Consider the following 20,176-nt stretch of genomic DNA (forward strand, 5'->3'; position numbering starts at 1 on the left):
TTGTTGTCCGCTGTGTTCGACAAGTATGCCATCTTTTGTTTTGTATGTACAGTAACAATGCTCTGCCTTACATGAGCTTTGTAACCCTTTATCTGACTGCACTGGCAGCGTTTATGTCCTTTGTACACCTGCTTATGTGGACATAAATAAATATTTCAAATGTGTATCTGTCTGTCACTTATGTCATCATGATTTGTGTGAAACTGTTGCTTTCATTCCTTTATAATTATCTTCTAAAACAGTGGTTTTCAACCTTTTTCATGCCAAGGACCCCTAAATTGATATACATTTGGCCACGGACCCCCATCTGATCATTTTTTTGTGCCAGGGACCCCCAGAAGAGAAGATTTGTGTTAAAAAATTCTTCAAACACTTTCAAGATTCGAAAATGTTCAAAAATAGCAGATCTACAAGCTTGCAGCGCGGCACCAAGTGATGCGCTGTGAGCTTGTAAATCTGCTATTTTTTAATTGCCAATGGTTACAATATGGATAAAGGGGTGAAAATGTACTAACACCCTTTGCTGGGGACCCCCTCAAGGACTACTGGTTGAAAACCACTGTTCTAAAACAAGGCCCATTGCAAGTTGCTGTACCGTCTTCTACCATGAGCCATCCCATCATTGCAAAGTGAGTTGGTGTTGAGGGTTTAGTCGTAGTCTTATCAGTTTGTTTTGAGATGTCTGTAGTATAGATTTTAGTGACATCGATATGGAAACATGGTAGGGATCTACCATGGAATGGCTATTTGGAGAAAAAAATCCTACGCAATATCAATGTTGAGGTATATGGTCCAAAATATGTATACTTTTCAGGAACAACGTACTGTATACAGTTTATTCAAAATTTATACGAATGTTATTCAGCATGATGGTATATATAAACACATGTTATGTGTGTATATATAAACGTGTCTAATAAAAACATACTTATGTGTTTGTATAAACACTCCGATGTTTAAATGTAAATATTGTTGATCTTTCCTGTTTTTCTCTTGCTCTCCCCCTCTTCCCCCTTCCCCAACCCCTTTTTTCTTAAACCTGTACATCTGGGATATGATGGTTGATTCTGATGTTGGATGCTAGGTACAGACTTTTATACTAGTTGCCTTGCAGCAATCGCTTTCTGTGAACTCTGTAATTGACCACAATGATTACAATAAAAATGCAGTTTGGGGAATTTGTATGGGGTGATTTAATTTATTGAAAGCATGAGTAAAATAATTATGCTCTTACTAAGTATGAATCTTATTAATGGCATAATGCCTTCCTAGGGCTTTTGCTCTTGACACATCTGCATGGTTTATTTGGTAATCTGCAACCCCCTGTATGAACATATAACACCCAGGGTCCTAGAGTGGACGCAACATTTGAACTCTTTTGTCACACATGCTATACATCCCATGTCTATAATGAATTAGGAACAAGGCATAATCTGCTTAACATAATTATATGTATAACTTAAAAAACATATTATGTTTTATAACACATAAAAGTATATTATAATTACATAAGGTCAAGTATCATATTGCTGGACACCCATTTGTTTCTCCAAGTATTGCTAAGTGTATTAGAATTGTCATAGTTGTAATGCATTGTTACAGCGTTATAATGTATTATAATCCTTGTTATAGTGTGATTATCAATCATAAGTGGTCATTGGGTGTTTTAAGTCAAGTAATTACATTCCTGAAGATGAACTACATCTCTCTCCCAGCTACTAAGGGGTCCCTGCGTCATCTCTCAGCTAAGGGGTCCCTGCTTCATCTCTCAGCTAGGGGTCCCTGCTTCATCTCGTTAAGGTCATCAAGCTCGAATGGCGTCAGATCAGTCAGGACGTCTTTCCTGCATCTCTTCCTGCCTGGCTGCTCTGACACAGCAAACACTCTCTTGATGCGCACTTGGGAGCGCAACGGCGTGGGTGCATCCGTTTTGCATTCACTGACAACACTACTTATACTGGGGATTTGCAACATGGCAACAGGTGACGACAGGGTCATTTAACACCTACAGTACAGGTCACACTATGGACAATTGATATGCATATAGGCTAATTCCTATGTTAATGTACCTGGCGTGCGTCGGGAGCCTTTGTAAACTTTGATGAAGGGTGAATTTAAAGTAGTTTTAAATCTATGGGTGTGCCTGCGCGTCCCCCTGACCAAATAAGTGGTTGCTCGGCGTGCAACCCTGTCCACTGAGCATTGCATCCCTGCTGGTTTCTCTGACACAGAGAACACTCTCTTCATACGCACTTGGGAGCGTGACGGCGCGGGTGCATTCATTTTGCATTCACTGACAACACTGGGTCTATTGTTTGTTGTAATTGAATTCTATGACTGTGTATACGGCAAAAATCAATATATTGTACATATTTGGCCACTGTATAGGCCTAACCCAGGGGTCTGCAACCTGCAGGCTACACTTGCTATGCATACAATGTCTATAATACTGTATAAACATAGTTATAATACATAATAGTCTGCTTATAACACTGTATAATTAGAGAAATATTCATAATTCTTTATAACGATAATCATGAGTGAAAAGGTCAAGTATAAATGCACTATGATATGCATATAACACTATAATTACAGTTATAAGCACTCCTAAGTAGTCATAATGAAATCATAATACATTACAAACCAGTTTATAATGACACTTTCTATGTTCATTTTGATAGTTGTAAGACATTATAATCATGTTATCATACTTTATAATCACCACTAAAATGCATTTGAATCACTGTTATAATATATTATACTGTCATAAGCAGCTCTAAGTGGTCATTTGTTGCTTTAAAACATTAGACAAAATTATAATAGTTGACCGTATAAGTCATTATAGAATTCTTTATAGTGTATTATGATTATTTGTATAAAGCATTATGAGCATTAATGACTTCGTATAACTACAATTATACAGTGTTAGAATACAGATTCTAATACACTATAAGTATGTTTATAATGCATCATAGACATGATGCATTATGGATAGCAAGTGTCCATTATCATTATCATTATAAATTAACCTTTCAACTTGTTTATTCCCCATATGACTGGCTATCCACAGACTTTGAAGCAATTACTTGAAATTGTGGAAACATTACACCTTAAATGTCAACAGTTCAAAACATGTATGTACTTGTGACCATTTCTCAAATGTTATTTAGCATTCGAGGAAAAAATAACCAATTTAACATTGAGGTGCCCACTCTTCTGGTTATCTGCTGCAGTACTTGCTGAAGAGAAAAGCAAAAAGTGCAATATGGAGATCAACAGTCTACAATGAATTACTTTCAAAGAAAACCTATGGTTTCTGTACATAGGTTTATTGATACCAGTGTTGATGATTTCATGCATGTCTTTAAAACTGTGCCCCCTGTAGTTAATTGTATGGTGAGTTCCTTGGCAACACTTAGCCCTACTGAGCAAATGATGAAACAGTGATTTATAATCAAAAACTTTATTTGTACAAAAAAATAAAATAATAATAAATAAATAAAAACTCCTCAATCCACGCCGTTCTCCGTCACCTTCAGCTGCACATTTGCAGTCGGGATCCACTCTGGCGGAAATGTTTTCTTGCTGAAATAAAAACAGATGATAGTCCTTACTAATGCCAAGGAAGTGGAGCATATCACTCCAGTTCTTAAATCCTTACAGTGGCTCCCTTGATTTGAATTGAATTGATTTCAAAATACTACCGTTAGTCTATAAAGCTTTGAATGCTTTAGGGCCAAAAAACATTTCTGATCTTGTACAATATCATGAATCACCCAGACCTCTCAGGTCATCTTGGAAAGGTCTAGCCTGGTAAACCATCCCGCTCACGTGAATTCACATTTTCATATGTCTTATGTAGACCGGTCTGGCCCCAAGCCGTGTTTTGCCGTCGCCAAAAAGTGGAAGAGCCAATCGGCGTTTGCGCTCAGGGCCCTGTGATTGACAGACGCTGTATGAATTGATGTGACCAGGATAGTTTACCAGGATAGAAAAGGTCTGCTTTCTGTCCCAAAAATAAACGTGGGGAAGCATTACTTAGTTTTTATGCACCACATATCTGGAACAAACTCCCAGGAAACTGCTGGTCTGCTGCCACTCTTATGTCTTTTTAAAACACAACTAAAGACCTTTCTGTTTGCCTCCCTCTTTGATTGACGTTATTTTCTTTAACTTTCTTCTGCTCGGTTATGTTATTTTTATTTTAAGTTATTTTCATTTGCTTCTTGATCTGTGCAAAGCACATTAAATTGCCTTGTTGAAATGTGCTATACATATAAAACTGCCTTGCCCATAACCCGTTTGAAAGAAGCCATTTCTAACCAACCCATCTCATCAAAATGATAGTCACTTTGTAAGATGCTTATTACAGAAAACCTTTCAGCAAAGCTTAGAAGTCAGAGAAACAAACTTACCATTCAGGGCATGGGGCCCAATTTACCCGGGACTGCTTCTGGCCCTTGGGAAAAGGGAAAGAGGACAAATAATCAAACTTTTATTTTGATTAAATAATTACTCCCAGCTTCTAAAATCCTGTCAACATATAACCAAATTGTCACAGGTTTTGTTTATAATCAGAGCTCAAACAGAAAATAATTCACATATCAGGCAAAAGGCAACATTGTAACCAGTTCATATACACTGCATACTAACTTTTATTGTACGGGTCTTTGGTTCCACAGACAAAATGGTGAATGACGCGTCCGGGTTCTTGTGATACTTGCAATCTGTAAATAAAAATGATCACATTTTAACTTTCTTTTAATGAATACAATGTAATTGTGTCCAATCTGTATAATCAATTAACTGTATTTGTGTAGACTCAGGGGTCGATTAAAAACAGACAACATAAAAACACCATACATACAGAAAGAACATCCCTATACCCTAAAAACATCAGCTATTACAATAGACAATCGTACCAGTGTTTCCAAAACGTTGACCGATATCTGATAACACTGAGGCTGGGGTTAGACAGCAGCATAATAATAGAATTGCAGAACAACAATGCACCATCTTGGTTTTCTCCAAAGTATACATATACGCAATCATTATAATCAACCAAAAGCTTATACATGCTTGCCTTCCTGAACTTAACCCAACAGGGCGGGCGTTATACAGGGGAGTACAGTATGCTCTGAAGAGTTTACCTTCACATCAATTTAACATGAGTAGAATTCCCTCCCCAGCATGTTAGCTTGAGCTTATATACAGTACAGCGCTGCCTATACAGATCATCATCATCAGTCAGTTGGTCTGTTATAATATACAGCAGATACTTCGCAATACTACAAACAGATAACACTTGACCTGAGAGTTCCTTATCCCCTCTCGTCCTGCAAATCATTACAACACTCTTTTTGACATTATAGTTCCTCTTCGCCTTGCCTACTTGTTGTCAACTAATTCTACGAGCTCTTGTTTTATTGGTTCTTCTTTATTCAATACACTTATTTGTTTTAGCACTTGCTCTTTTGATTCTCCTATTGGTCTCATCTGTTTCAGAAAGTAGGTAGCTGATATATTGCAATTTTACCTTAACGCTAGGTATCCACAAGTTTCCTAGGCTGTGTGGGCATCACTTCCTGATTTCAATGGATCAAATCGACAGGAAGTGATGCCCACACAGCCTAGGAAACATGTGGATACCATTACTTGCTTGTTTTAGTAGAGAATGCACTTAAGACTTCTGGTGATTAGTAGTTTTGTTCCCTACCTATGTTGAATGCACTTATTGTAAGTCGCTTTGGATAAAAGCGTCTGCTAAATGACTGTAAAGTAATGTTATTCTCATCAAATGCTACTCCATAGTCAGAACGTATATGTAGCAGCTGTTGAAACCCAGCACTGCTAGGAGAAGGTATAACCAAATCGTGCGCGTACATAAGATGGTTCACTAAGGTGTTTCCAATCATGCAACCTGTTTTACTGAACAGAAAGATTAATCATGTACAAATTAAATATGGCTGGCGAGACTTCTGGCTTTGATATTTATCAACCCCTTCTTTCAGAGCATAGATACATACATACAGTAGATCAGTACCATGCTTTGCCTTGGACCCAAACTGATTGTCTGTGGTACCAAAAAAGGAACAAAATAGATCTAATTAAGTTCTTTCTAGGACCTTGGACAATACACTGGCTAGAGAAATCGTTCACTTGGAAACTCCCCAGATTGCCAGCTTTGTCCTTAATCACTGGCACCAAAGTGACAGATAACATGGTGTGCAGACCATGTGTCATGACACCAGTAAAACACATGGCCAGAAGAACCGTTACCAGCTAGCAGTGCTATTGCTTGCTGAACCTCATTGGCTGTAACTCTAACAGCATCAATACTATGAATGTTGTCCACTTTACAGGGGTCACTTTACACAATTAAAAAGGGCAGAGTAATGCTGCCTCCACAGCTCTGCTATATTGTCAGCTCCAGAGACACCCTCTATGGTGCAAGGTAATGGAGGATTACTCCTGTTCAGACTCACAGCTGAGACCTTATGACCCAGGAGCTTTTCAGCAATAGAGTCTGTTCTCATAGTTCCTTAATTTGTACTAATACAACGTACTGCCAAGTGCCAAATAATACCTGGCATTAGTTAGCTTTTTGTGGTCCAGGACAGGTTCCTGTCCGGGCCGACCCGCTAGGACCCAAGCCTAATATAGGCCCTCTTTGCCTCTGCATGGTGATATTGTTAATACAATATAACTTACACAATTGGGATGTTTGTATTTTGTCTCCCTGCTATTCTATTGAGACATTTAGATTGTGACAACAGTTATTCATACCATCATCCTCCTGTTTTGTCTTTTTTCTCCTGGTCCTCTTGCCTGCTATGGTCACCACAGCCTTTCTGTATGGAGGAGGAAAAGAAAGAGTGTAAAATGGCAATAAAGGCCTGTGGTTTTTAGCATTGCAAGCCAGGTTCTCTGACCTCCTTAAACGCCACGTCCCTTCCCACTCCTTCAGGTCTGGTGCATTTTTTATAGAGGAACAGGAGTATTTTAACTGTCACAGCCTTGCACTGGTTAACAGCATCTTCTATTCCGTATCAGCACTTACCGTTTAGTCGCCTCCTTCTTCTTCTTCTTCTTCTTCTTCAATTCCTCTGCCATCTCTTCTTGGTCCTTCTCTGTCTCCCCCATAACCATCTCTTTGCCCTCATGTCCAGCCATTCCTTCTCGATCCGAATCTCCTACCTTCTCCACCCTCCTTCCTTCTCCATCCTCATCTCCCAAATCTCCTGTCACACCTTCCCCCATCTCTCTCTGCCCTACATCCTCAATCCCTTCTCCATCCTCATCTCCCAAACCTTCTGTCACACCTCCCCCGATCTCTCTCTGCCCTACATCCTCAATCCCTTCTCCATCCTCATCTCCCAAACCTTCTGTCACACCTTCCCCCATCTCTCTCTGCCCTACATCCTCAATCCCTTCTCCATCCTCATCTCCCAAACCTTCTGTCACACCTCCCCCCATCTCTCTCTGCCCTACATCCTCAATCCCTTCTCCATCCTCATCTCCCAAACCTTCTGTCACACCTCCCCCCATCTCTCTCTGCCCTACATCCTCAATCCCTTCTCCATCCTCATCTCCCAAACCTTCTGTCACACCTCCCCCCATCTCTCTCTGCCCTACATCCTCAATCCCTTCTCCATCCTCATCTCCCGAATCTTCCCCCATCTCTCGCCCCCCTCCATCATTCTCTCCTACCTCTTCCTGCATGTTCCCTTCTGTGAAATTGCAAGCTTTGAAAACACAAAAACAAAGAAAAAAGGTATAGTTAAGATGTTTTTTTTTAAATGTTTTAAATCTGCTCCATTTGGACGTAATACAGGACCAATGTCATGAATATATATATTGTGCTCTAACCTACCTTTCAGAAAATGTTCAAACAGGAGCAGAACTTTATCCAGGACCACCTCTCCCTCTCTGGGCAGCTCGTGGGCGGAGTAAATTTCTGCCCCCCAATTTCCCCCCTTTTTCTTTTTTCCCCACATTAGCAGGGGAACATAGCCCAAGGCCTTCATTTTCTCCATCTTTAACAATGACAAGCATAAAAGCAAACTTAGAGACATTTTCATGGTAGGGTTACAAAGGCGAATGAACGGCTATTTCAGTTTAATATTAAGCCATTATGATACTCTGTCTTAAGCTGGTGTCGCTCACTGAAAAAATGCTCTGTATGCATCCCTTCCAATATCGGCTAACAACACAGTCATACATAAATAAATAAACATTAGTCCTGTCCAGATACATGTCTATTCGGTTCATTTGCTATAGAGTGCACAAATGTACCCTTAAGTGGCCCAGGGTCTCTCTGCAAGTCAGTTTTAAGAATATTTTTTGATGTTTAGCACCACTTTGAATGACGTTTAAGACCAATGGATTAGAAAAGTAAAGACTGCAGGGTTAATTTATGGGGTCTGTATGTGAAAAGGTCCTTTGTAGATTGTTGTGCTAACTGGAACTTGCAATGACTGACAAAACTAGAAAAACAAAATGTTTTTTACCTGTACAATCGAACGGTCCACAACCTTGGACTGGTTTCCATGGTCGATTGTGTTCTTTGCCCACACTTTGGACTTCTTTCGTATGTTTTCAAGGGCTTTGGTGTGCCTAAGCTTACGGGCCAAGAGCTTCCCACACTGTAAGTGGGTGTAAGTGAGAGAGAGCAAGGATGAGAGACAGCTATGAGGCATAATAAAAATACAAATGGGTTCTAACTTAGCTGTGATACTTTCTTTCGAGACTTCTATGAAAGTAAACTTGGAGTCTAAATTAAAATTAACTTTATACACACAAAATATGCTGTTAAGTTAATACACCACATTTTTTAATCATATTAAAGGTAGCGTGGTAGAAATTGTCCATTATCTAGCCAGACATTATGCCATAAGCTGTCATTAATACGATGCTAGTGGAGATGCTGCCATTTTTCTGTATTCCTAAAACAAAATATGGATAATTTCAATCACCTGAGTGACCACAGTTGAATACTAACAGACTCAATATCCAATTTTAGCCATAATAGGATGTAATTTAAACAAATTAGAGTCAATTTCTATTTCAACAGGTACCTAGCCATCAGTTGAGAAATGTTTTGAAAAAACACTAATGACAATGCCTAGTGTAACAAAGCAAAACTCTTGTCACTGTATTGCTCTGTCGACAATTTAATGCCAATGCAGTTCATTTGAACTTGAACTTAATGACTCTGGATATAATGTATGAAAATGGGGATTGACTGTTAATCAGGACTGTAGGCTAAAGGCTATTATATATGACCTACCTGTTTGCACAACCTTGTGCCACATGGCATTGTGGCTTTGCAGTGGGGGCAAACGGTTTTGTTTGACGGCATGACTGTTTCTCTAGTGGGAAAAGGTGAAAAAGCATTACTTAACGCAGCACTATATAACTTTTTTTAATGAATAAAATGTAATTTTATCGTATCTGTATAGTAATGCGTTAATACAATATCAATTCTACAATTGGGGGTTAGGTTAAAACTTTGACATTGACGGGGCCAGTTTGGAATTGCAGCCTCCTGAAGGTATTTTTTTGGACAGTTTTGAAAGTGAGTAGGGTTTTACACTCCTTTACTCCTTTTGGTAGGGCATTCCACATTGTTGTTGCATAGCATGAGAACGAGTTCATTTCCTTGTTTGTGCCAATTCTGGGTTGAACATGATCAGTGGAGCTGCCTCTGGTGTTGTGATTATGAACTTCAGAGGATCTGACACATTTGTACCTGATGTTCAGGATTCAATGTATCCCCTGAGCAAGCAGGCAGGCTCTAGTCCAATGTCAGCACTTGCACAGGAAACCTGGTTAAAATCTGGGGTTGAAAAGGAAAGTTACATAGTGCAGCTTTAATATTAGATCGGGGGTCTTCAACAGGGGGTCCGGGACCCCTAAGGGGTCCTCAGAGTTACTACGGGGGGGCCGTGAAATCTCTGTGTGGTATGATTTTTCTTTCTATCACTTGAACCCTAGCATCCCTATTCTGGGGAGAACTTAAGCCAAAAATAGCAGATCTACAAGCTCTGTGAGCTTGTAGATCTGCTATTTTTGACACTGGGATATATGTGTCGAGGGGAAATGGAGAAGACCAAGTAAAACTTTTTTTTAATACAATATAGAGGGGGTCCCTGCTTCATATCTCTCTCAGCTAGGGGTCTTTGGCCTGAAAACGTTGAAGACCCCTGATGCAGAACAGCTTTACAATGTATTTCGCTTTTACTAATTTTGTATTTACTTATCTAATATAAAGTGTGTGTTTTAGAGCAACCAAAAAAAACACACACTATATTAGATACGTAAATAAGACCCTGTAGAGTCTACAGGGTCTTCAACAGGGGGTCCGGGACCCCTAGGGGGGTCCTCAGAGTTACTACAGGGGGACCGCAAAATCTTTGTGTGGTATGATTTTTCTTTTTTACATTAATCACTTGAACCCTAGCATCCCTATTCTGGGGAGAACTTAACCAAAAATAGCAGATCTACAAGCTCTGTGAACTTGTAGATATGCTATTTTTGACACTGGGACATATGTGTCGAGGGAAAATGTAATTCAATATAGAGGGGGTCCCTGCTTCATATCTCTCTCAGCTAGGGGGTCCTTGGCCTGAAAACGTTGATGACCCCTGCTCTACAGTCGTACAACATGTCGCACCAAGATTTGCTACTTATTAAAACAAATTGCACATTAAGAAAACAGGTAACTTTTACATCTACTGCTAGGTCCACGTTAGCTAGCAGGCAGCTAATATGCTAAGCTAAGCTAACCTCATTCATATAAGATGTTACGAGGACAATGCAATGATTCCAACACATCATGTAACGTGATGCAAAACAATTATAACACTGACACAACAACAATAATTCCATTGATACCGTGATTTCGTTACAAAAAAATATTATAATCATACCTACGTATCCCGCAAAAGAGGGCAAGCGAGTTGAAGGCTTGAAGCGATTTTTCAGGCGACAGCACTGCTTCCGGTTCGTTCCAAACCGGATCCACTTCTGCGACGCGCTACTAAACTTTATTAGATTCACTTTTTTATTTTGAAATCAATAAGAGCCTACAACGCATTGGCACAAATGATATGATAATTCATAAATAAATGCGATGGCCTGACCACCACCAGATTTCGGTTTACCAGACCAGAGCTAAAGAAAGTGAAAATTAAAATAATATTTTTGGTTGATATTAATAATAATTATTATTAGAATAGAATACGCACGGTGTAGTTCAAAGTTCAGTTTACACCTTTTAAAATGAACTAGCAAATGTAAACAAATCCTTTGAAAATTGCAGATCTACAAGCTCATGGTCAGCTTGTAGATCTGCTATTTTTAAATGGCTGAAATGTATGCTGAAGTGGTTAATGTATGTTCTATAATAATAATAATAATAATCCAAATCTACAAAGTAACTTGTAGTTTTAACAGTATAATATTTATATATATATATTAGTATAATATAATATATATAAAAGTATAATATTTGCTTCTGACATGTAGTGGAGTAGAAGTAAAAGTACTGAAAATTGGGAATACTCCAAAAAAGTACAAGAAATACCTCAAAATTTAACTTAAGTCGTACTTATGTACAATTTTTGTCTTAAAATTTTGGTAAGACCACATGGCTAATTTGCATACGCGCTATCGAAGTTAATGGAGGGGATAATGGGTCCGTGCTATTTTTTTTATAACCCCCACAGTTTGCCCTGCAATGTCACCAGTAAAGCCCGTAATTCTCCAAACATGTACAAATGTAAAATATAAGGTGCTTAACCGCTTGCCCCAAATGTTATCTAGGTGTCCGGAGAATTTGTGCAATGTATAAATCCATATTTTTCAATTAAAAAGTGTTTTAATTCCGTCTGTGGCCGATTCTGAGACGGGGCGCATCCGGTGAAAGCCAAAATTACACTCAGTGTAAACAGAAAGTAAACGGGGGGGGGAAATGGCGTTCGGCCACAGACGGGATTAAAACACTTCTTTATTGAAAAACGTGGACTAATATATTGCACAAATACTTCGGACACCTAGTTAATATTTGGGGCAAGCTTATATTTTTCATTTGTGAGAGAGCACCGTTCACAAACGTTGTCAGGCTGCTTTGGAGCCTAGGTGCCCGGATCTAGTCGTGTATTTACGGAATTGAAATCCATGTTATTTCACCGTGATGGGGAGAGCAATGTCACCAGTAAAGCCCGTAATTCTCCAAACATGTACAAATGTAAAATATAAGGTGCTTAACCGCTTGCCCCAAATGTTATCTAGGTGTCCGGAGAATTTGTGCAATGTATAAATCCATATTTTTCAATTAAAAAGTGTTTTAATTCCGTCTGTGGCCGATTCTGAGACGGGGCGCATCCGGTGAAAGCCGAAATTACACTCAATGTAAACAGAAAGTAAACGGGGGGGGGGAATGGCGTTCGGCCACAGACGGGATTAAAACACTTCTTTATTGAAAAACGTGGACTAATATATTGCACAAATACTTCGGACACCTAGTTCATATTTGGGGCAAGCTTATATTTTGCATTTGTGAGAGAGCGCCGTTCACAAACGCTGACAGGCTGCTTTGGAGCCTAGGTGCCCGGACCGCCAGCGGTCCGGCAATGCGGTTGGGGGGGTAGTACCGGACCTTTCTAGTTGTGTATTTACGGAATTGAATCCGTGTTATTCATACGTGGTGGGGAGAGCGTAGAGAGTCACGTGACTGTCTGCGTCTCGCATTGAAGTTAATGGAGGGGATAATGGGTCTCCTATGCACGGAGTTTCGGAGTTTCTAGTAATCTATGCACGGATTTATTTTGGCGAATCCGTGCTATTTGTACGTGTTTGGGGGGAGACCGGGTTGATAATATCATTAATCACAATTATTTTTGCCAATAATTGTGACATGTAATTTTCCGTCCTGTCTCTAGCATCCACCCACCCACAAGTTTAATATTGGATGGATGGATGGATGGATGGATGGATGGATGGATGGTGTGTGTGTGTGTGTGTGTGTGTGTGTGTGTGTGTGTGTGTGTGTGTGTGTGTGTGTGTGTGTGTGTGTGTGTGTGTGTGTGTGTGTGTGTGTTTGTGTGTGTGTGTGTGTGTGTGTGTGTGTGTGTGTGTGTGTGTGTGTGCGCGTGTGCGTGCGTGTACCTGGCCCTCAGCACCACATAGAGGAAGAGAGGGAAGAGGTCGTCCATGGACCACAGGAAGTCATGTGACAGCAGAGCTTGTACTTCCTGGGTCAACTCCTCGAATGACCTCTGGATCACTAGCAGCTTGTCTGATGGAGTGAATGTAGTGCTGGAGAGAGAGAGAGAGAGAGAGAGAGAGAGAGAGAGAGAGAGAGAGAGAGAGAGAGAGAGAGAGATATGAGGGAAAGAGAACAGGGACAGAGCAATAAGAAGTAGGAGAAAAAACAGGTTTGTATTAAATTGAAATATTGATTTACATTTTTTTCTGCTGTCCTTTCAGAAACTTGCTTGAAAGGAACATAAAACCCTCGGCTGATTTTGTAGTTTATTTTCCTATAAAACTACATTCATTCCACCTTTTAAAAAGTTAATCCTGTAGGACACAATTCTTCAGTTTATGAATATTATTTTAGTTATTTATTGCCCATTTTGTATTGAGTGATCTGTGTCTACTAATGGCTGTAGTATGCTAAACCTCCCGCAGGTCTCTTTAGGCCTCACGTGCAGGAGATTTGTTTCGCCATCTTTTATGTTATTACTAGTTTAGTTTAGTTTAGTGTTCTTTTTATTCATGCATCTTTGTAAACAAGGAAGACAAATGAACCAAACACCTTTAAGTTGAAACACCAAACCTGGAGTGGACATTCTGTTCTTCAATGAATGCAAGCGTCTATTGTTTCAAGTCTCAATGTACTATTTAGCTGCCTGGTTCAACACAGCAAGAAACAAGCACTGCGATTGATTAATTAATTAGGTTCAGGTGTGTTGTCTGCAGACATTATGTAGTGTCTATTGTTAAGTCTGCCCAAGAATGACTCAAACAAATGGACTTTTTTTTAACAAATTGATACGTGCATGAAAATCCATTCCACATTTCAACCCAAGACCGGTGGGGCTCCTCACAGGGAGGTGAACCAATAGGATACAACAGCATAACATAACATACAGAAATGTTAGTGGGGAGACATACCAACTACATTGGGGGGGAAAAGGGGGTGAAAAACAAAACAGCAGGCCTGGGCACTAGCGTGACGGTCCAGGCAACCTAGGCTGCAATGCCAGCCTGACAGCGTGACGCGGGTTCGCTGCAATGCCAGCCTGACAGCGTGACGCGGGTTCGACTCCCGTTCCCGACAACCTTTGCTGTGTGTCACCCCCCCCCCCCCATCTCTCTCCCCATTTCCTGTCAGCCTACTTTCTCTTTCCCTCTTTAAATAAAGGCATAAAAAGCCCTCGCAAAAATATATTTTTTAAAACAAAAAAACAAAACAACATCAACTACATTCATTCCACATTTTAAGGTAATAGCATCAGCAATTCTGAATTTTAAATTCATTTCAATGTTTTGATTGATTGATTGAATACTTCATTAATGAGATTGTTAACAGTACATGTAGTACAGTCAAAGTTATGCTAAAAGGATAACACAAAAAGCCCTGGTAATAACATCTACTGTACCTGATCTGTTGCAATGACTCCACAGCTGATACATAACACACATCTTTACTGCTGGACACAATCTGAGAGAACACGCACGCGCACGCACGCACACGCACACACACACACACACACACACACACACACACACACACACACACACACACACACACACACACACACACACTTCCATTAGACAGGGTGTATGAGTGATAGCTAGATGACTGAAGGGATGAATGGATGTAATATAATCTCAATATGATCTACTATAATATCAATGATCTCACCTGTATCTTCTCTCCAAGGACAGACATGGACACCGGCCAGAACTTCCTGTCACACAAAACAAACACAACAGCAATAACAACGGACTTGTTTAACCATTTAAGTAAGAAAATAGCGATCTACAAGCTCACAACACGTATGCAAAACAGCAAAAAACAAAAAAAGACTATTCTGACATGTCCAAAATCGGGTTGCCAGGTTGAACGTTGTTAAGCTAGTTTTAATGAAAGGTGAGCAGGTCATTGCTGAGAAATAAACCCTGACAAGATGATTAGACCCTGACATGAAGCAGACGGGTCCTTATTTAACGGATTTATTTGAAGGAGTTTATTTCTATACAATGAGCTGCTCTCTGTTTCTTTATCCTGCTTATTACGCGGCTACTTAATAAAGTAATGCATACATTGACACAACATTAAACAAAACGATTTCAATGGATTTTAAAATGACTGAATTGCTTACAGTAAACAAAGATTATGCATTCCGTACAACACAACTCGAGTAGGAAGTGTTGATCAAATATGAATCAATATTCTGTTAGTAGGCCTCCTTTGAGACACTGCAGTATTTAGCTTTAACATGTCATTGTGTGTTTGCTTACATTGCTGCCTGGTTGAACACAGCAAAAAACAAGCGCTATGGATTGATTAATTAATTAGGTTCAGGTGTGTTGTCTGCGCGGTCTGTTACTGAGAGCAGAGGTCATTATTGAACAATAACAGACTGCTGCATTCATTGATTGACCAATTCGAATCAAGCATCCAACTAAGCCATGTCTGTGTGAGTGTGTTAAATAGATCAGTGTTTTTTTTGAAGACTCAGACCAAAGAACAAGTCACAATATCAACACACACCCAAAGCCACAGGAACTAGGGCTACTTCCCTCTATGCACACACAACCTGTATTTATATCCATGTAAAATAGCCTCTATAATAGGTCAATGTTCATGTGTATTTATTTATGCCAAATCAAATGTTTTAAATATTATATATAATACAACCAAACTAGAACATCTCATGTTGTAAATACAACAGCTAAATAGAACATCGATAGTCTAGAATCCCCCCAGAAAAAAACTGTCTAGAATCAAGCTTCAACGACAATTTCATGTTCACTAATTGATTCAGGTCTGAGACAATTCATTGGGAAATGAAATTTGAGCACATTAATAAAAATATGTGTGTGTGTGTGTGTGTGTGTGTGTGTGTGTGTGTGTGTGTGTGTGTGTGTGTGTGTGTGTGTGTGCGCGCGCGTGTGCACATCCCCCACTCACTGGTGCACTTGGAGGAAGCTGAACAGTGATTGGTCGGGCTGCTTGTTGAGTGACATGACTGTGTGCCAATAGGCAGCCTCTCCTCTCTCCTCTTCCAGGCAGTACAGAGTGAACAGAGGTGAGTAGAGACGAGACAACACCACCTGGTGGAGAAGACTGGAACTACTGACCACCACACACCTGTTAATATGAGAGAGAGAGAGAGAGAGAGAGAGAGAGAGAGAGAGAGAGAGAGAGAGAGAGAGGTATGGGATTAAATTAGTGGCAATAATATTTTGTACTTGTAAAAATAATTTGTATTTGTAAACACATTTTGCATTTGTAAAAAAAATATTTGTACTCGTAAAAATAATATGTACTCGTAAATAAAATATTTGTCTTCGTAAATAAAATATTTTTATTCGTAATTAAAATATTTGTATTCGTAAATAATATATTTGTCTTCGTAAAACAAAGTTTTGTATTCGTAAGATAAAAATGTGTGTTGTAATTGTAGAATTACATTTACAATGAACATTGTGACCAGAAAAAAACAACAGCTTGCTCGCTCGAAGATCTGTTCTACGGATTGCAAAACTTTATTTTTGGCACTCTGCACTTCCGGGTCTGAGCCAATCACGTGAGGCCTTTTCCACTACCCAATCATAAAGCTCCATAGGTCTCCATGGCAACATGGCAAACGGGGTTGCCATGGTGCAACCCCAAGAGTTTTAACTGCAATATAATTCCATTGCTCAGGAAATAAACAACGGATTACAATAATATAACATTCCCTATAATCAGTAACATGTAGGTGATACCTATGTCTATCAAATATGGTTATATTGAAAGGCAATCAAAGGCTAGATCGAGTTTAGAAAGCAAACAGGTCATGTCTGGGGGCCTCAGTGCGGCTGCAGTAGACTAGGCAGGATTTCAGAAAACGTGCTTATTTAAAGTGCTGAAGGCAAATCGTGTTAATTTATGACACACATGTTTTTAAGGGGTATTAAGGTGTGCTGAATCCATATTTGCTGTGTGTCAAGCTCAAAAATGTCCGCTAAGCCCTCAAAATGGACCATTTAAAGATGGCGGCCGCCACTATGCTGGAATATATTACAAAGCATCCTTTTGACTAAACAAGGTAGAAAATCGATTGATTTTCTTTTTTTTCTTTTTTTTTCCATTTATGAGGAATCCAATTAAATATTTTGAATTGAAATCAAGTGTGAGGAAACTGCTTAAAACTCATATATATTGTGAAAATTGTCATTTATTGGTGAATATTATTCACCAATATCCGATACTCATATGTAATAATGATGTACATAAATGTGTCATTATATAAAGGTAACCAACTCCATAATACTTGTGAAGAAACTGCTGAAAGAGCATATTGCAAGCCTGTGGTATAAAGTGATGGCTTAACTCAAATATCAGCCGCAAACACCTTGTTCAGCGGACCAAAGTAGAGAATGGCTAAATGCTACAGGAAAGAAGAGTGGAGGCTTAGTAGGTATTACCAGAATAGGGTTTGCACTGAGTAGATGGACATTGTCATATCATCTGAGGACACACATAGTTTCTCAGACAACAGCTTTGCTAGGAATGACATCAGGCAATGAAGATGATTAGTACACACACAATGAGTGCACAAAATAAAGCAAAAGACGACTCTGATGAAGGCAGAATAGTTGTGTCATTGAAACAGTATGGTGTGTTTCAAGATGGTGGCGACACATTGAAAAACATGATCAACAAGGATGTAGTCACATCTGAGATTCAGGAATCTCTGCTTAATGCAGAAGAACTTGGACAAGTACAAATGAAAGTCTTTGTCGAGAAACGTCTGTGTGAGCCTCCAGATAGTGACCAGCACCTGGCTCTGAATCCACCTATTCGAAAGAATAAGGCCAAGACATTTGCCTCTTTATATGAAGTTGTGCAACTTTCTAAGGGAAAGCAAAACACTATCAAAGTGGATAGGAACATTCTACAAAGGATTACAGCTTACAGAGCAGGGCGCCAGGTAAACCTTGAAAACATCCTTACACATGAACTCATGACCATCCCACTACCTTTGGCCACAACTAATGGTAGTCTACATTCCACAAACAAATCTGTGCTAGTAAACATACTGACAGAACAAGTCCAAACCCCTGCAAAAGTTACACTTGATGATTCCAGCTGACTGCTCATTGATGGCCAAGCACTCGTAATGGCACTAGGAAAGCAACCTGGAACATTTGGTGAATATGCCAACATGTTTGCTGGAGCTGTGTTTAGAATGGGAGAAAACTGCCAGAGGATTGATGAAGTCTTTGACAGGTATCAAGAGGAAACGATCAAAGCAGGCACAAGGATTAAACGCAAGCAGCGCCACCGACCAATATGTCGTATCGCTACTAAAGACCTACTTCTTTTCTCTAGCTTTCGAACAATAGCTAAACTATTACACCACAACTATGGTCTCTACCTCACTTTCGTGTTATGCTTTTCAATCAGCGCTTGTATTTGTATTGTATCTTGTATTTTTATATTGTATTTTTGCACCGTATGTATTGTAACATTGTTGTTTGATATGTTGTATAGCACTTTGGTTGCTCTATAAATAAAATTTGAGTTGAGTTGAGTTGAGTAAAATAGAGAACGAGTCAGTTCCTCTTCCACCAGACTGGTCTAGCTTCATGGCACTTGAGGAAAATAAAGCAGACCTTGCTCAATTGCTTTCAAACCATCTGATTAAACACAGCCCTAATAATCTAAGTTGTATCAGGGGGGTTTGCCAAAGGATTCGTCATCGGATCCAGATCTTGAAGTCTCTTCTCTAAGTGCTGACCATGAGGAAGCTGACACACGACTGATTTTGCATTGCATCCATGCTCAAATGGAAACACTAGTTGTGTCAGCACGTGATACAGATGTGCTTCTTCTACTTCTGGCACTACACTATGTCAGAATGCAATGTAAGCGTCTCTACATGAAAGCAGGGACATCAAAGGCGCCGAAGTATCTTCCAGTACATGAATTGTTGCTTTCTGCTGATCAAGTTGACACACTACTTGCCTTCCATGCTGTCACTGGCTGTGACAGCATGTCATAGTTCAGTGTCCACAGTAAGAAAACAGCCTGGCAGGTGTTCGAGCAACATCACACAGGTCTCATTGGGCTTGGAAAAGGCCCTCTCACAGTAGACATAGCGAGGTCAACAGATACATTCATCTGTAAGATATACGGTGTGCCTGAAGTTGATACATGCAATGAAGCAAGAGTCAAGTTGTTTTGTATAGGTCGTGCACAAGAGACTCTGCCACCAATCTCAGATGCAGCAGTTTCACATCATGCGTTCCCACTATCAAGCTCTTGTCTGGAACCAAGCTCACTTGCCACATCCTGGTCTTCCTCCAGTGACCGAAATGGGATGGATGCACCTGAATGGTCAGTTGGTGCCACGGCTGCTTTCTCTGCCACCTTTGCCAAAAGCATGCAGCGAGATCACGTCATGAAGTTGCACAAAGGGATGTCTCAACCAACTGCAGGAAAGTATGCATGGAGTGCATTGAAGCGTGTAATTGCAAGAAACCTGCCAGAACATTAAGGCAATTATACATCTTAACCCATTGCATGCCAATCACGTAGATCTACGTGAACCTATTTATAGCCGCCACGTGCCAATCGTGTAGATCTACGTGAAGTGATTTTTTTTTTTTTTGTCCAATTTGACCCAAAGACCAAGGATATATGATTTATCGAAGATATAGGGGTCTATCCACTTCCTTTTTAACTTAAAACTTAAAAAATATTCATCTCTGCTCCTAAGTACTTTTTTGTTTTTCAATGAAAAATCTCTGCCACTGGCTAGAAATTTTCAGAAATAATCTCTGGCAGTTAAAGGGTTAAAACAATTATTCATTACCAACCCCCCCCAAAAAAAACAAACATTATTCATTACTAAATAGGCCAATTTTCACAATATAAATGATATAAAAG

At 39.6% G+C, this 20,176-nt stretch overlaps 1 protein-coding gene across 1 annotated transcript in view; it reads right to left on the reverse strand.

Annotated features, from left to right (window-relative positions):
- LOC311041262 (alsin-like) overlaps window positions 1–20,176 on the reverse strand; it is a 72,955-nt gene that overhangs the window by 11,832 nt on the left and 40,947 nt on the right. The window contains exons 3-6 of the mRNA XM_084086164.1: window positions 16,208–16,387; window positions 14,936–14,981; window positions 14,670–14,731; window positions 13,171–13,320 (exon numbers count right to left, since the gene is read on the reverse strand). Coding sequence (XP_083942290.1) covers window positions 13,171–13,320; window positions 14,670–14,731; window positions 14,936–14,981; window positions 16,208–16,387 — 438 coding nt within the window. The remainder of the gene's footprint in view (window positions 1–13,170; window positions 13,321–14,669; window positions 14,732–14,935; window positions 14,982–16,207; window positions 16,388–20,176) is intronic.

The sequence above is a fragment of the Gymnoscopelus microlampas genome, assembly GCF_963454915.1.
Source record: "Gymnoscopelus microlampas genome assembly, contig: SCAFFOLD_108, whole genome shotgun sequence".
Classification (NCBI taxonomy): Eukaryota; Metazoa; Chordata; class Actinopteri; order Myctophiformes; family Myctophidae; genus Gymnoscopelus; species Gymnoscopelus microlampas.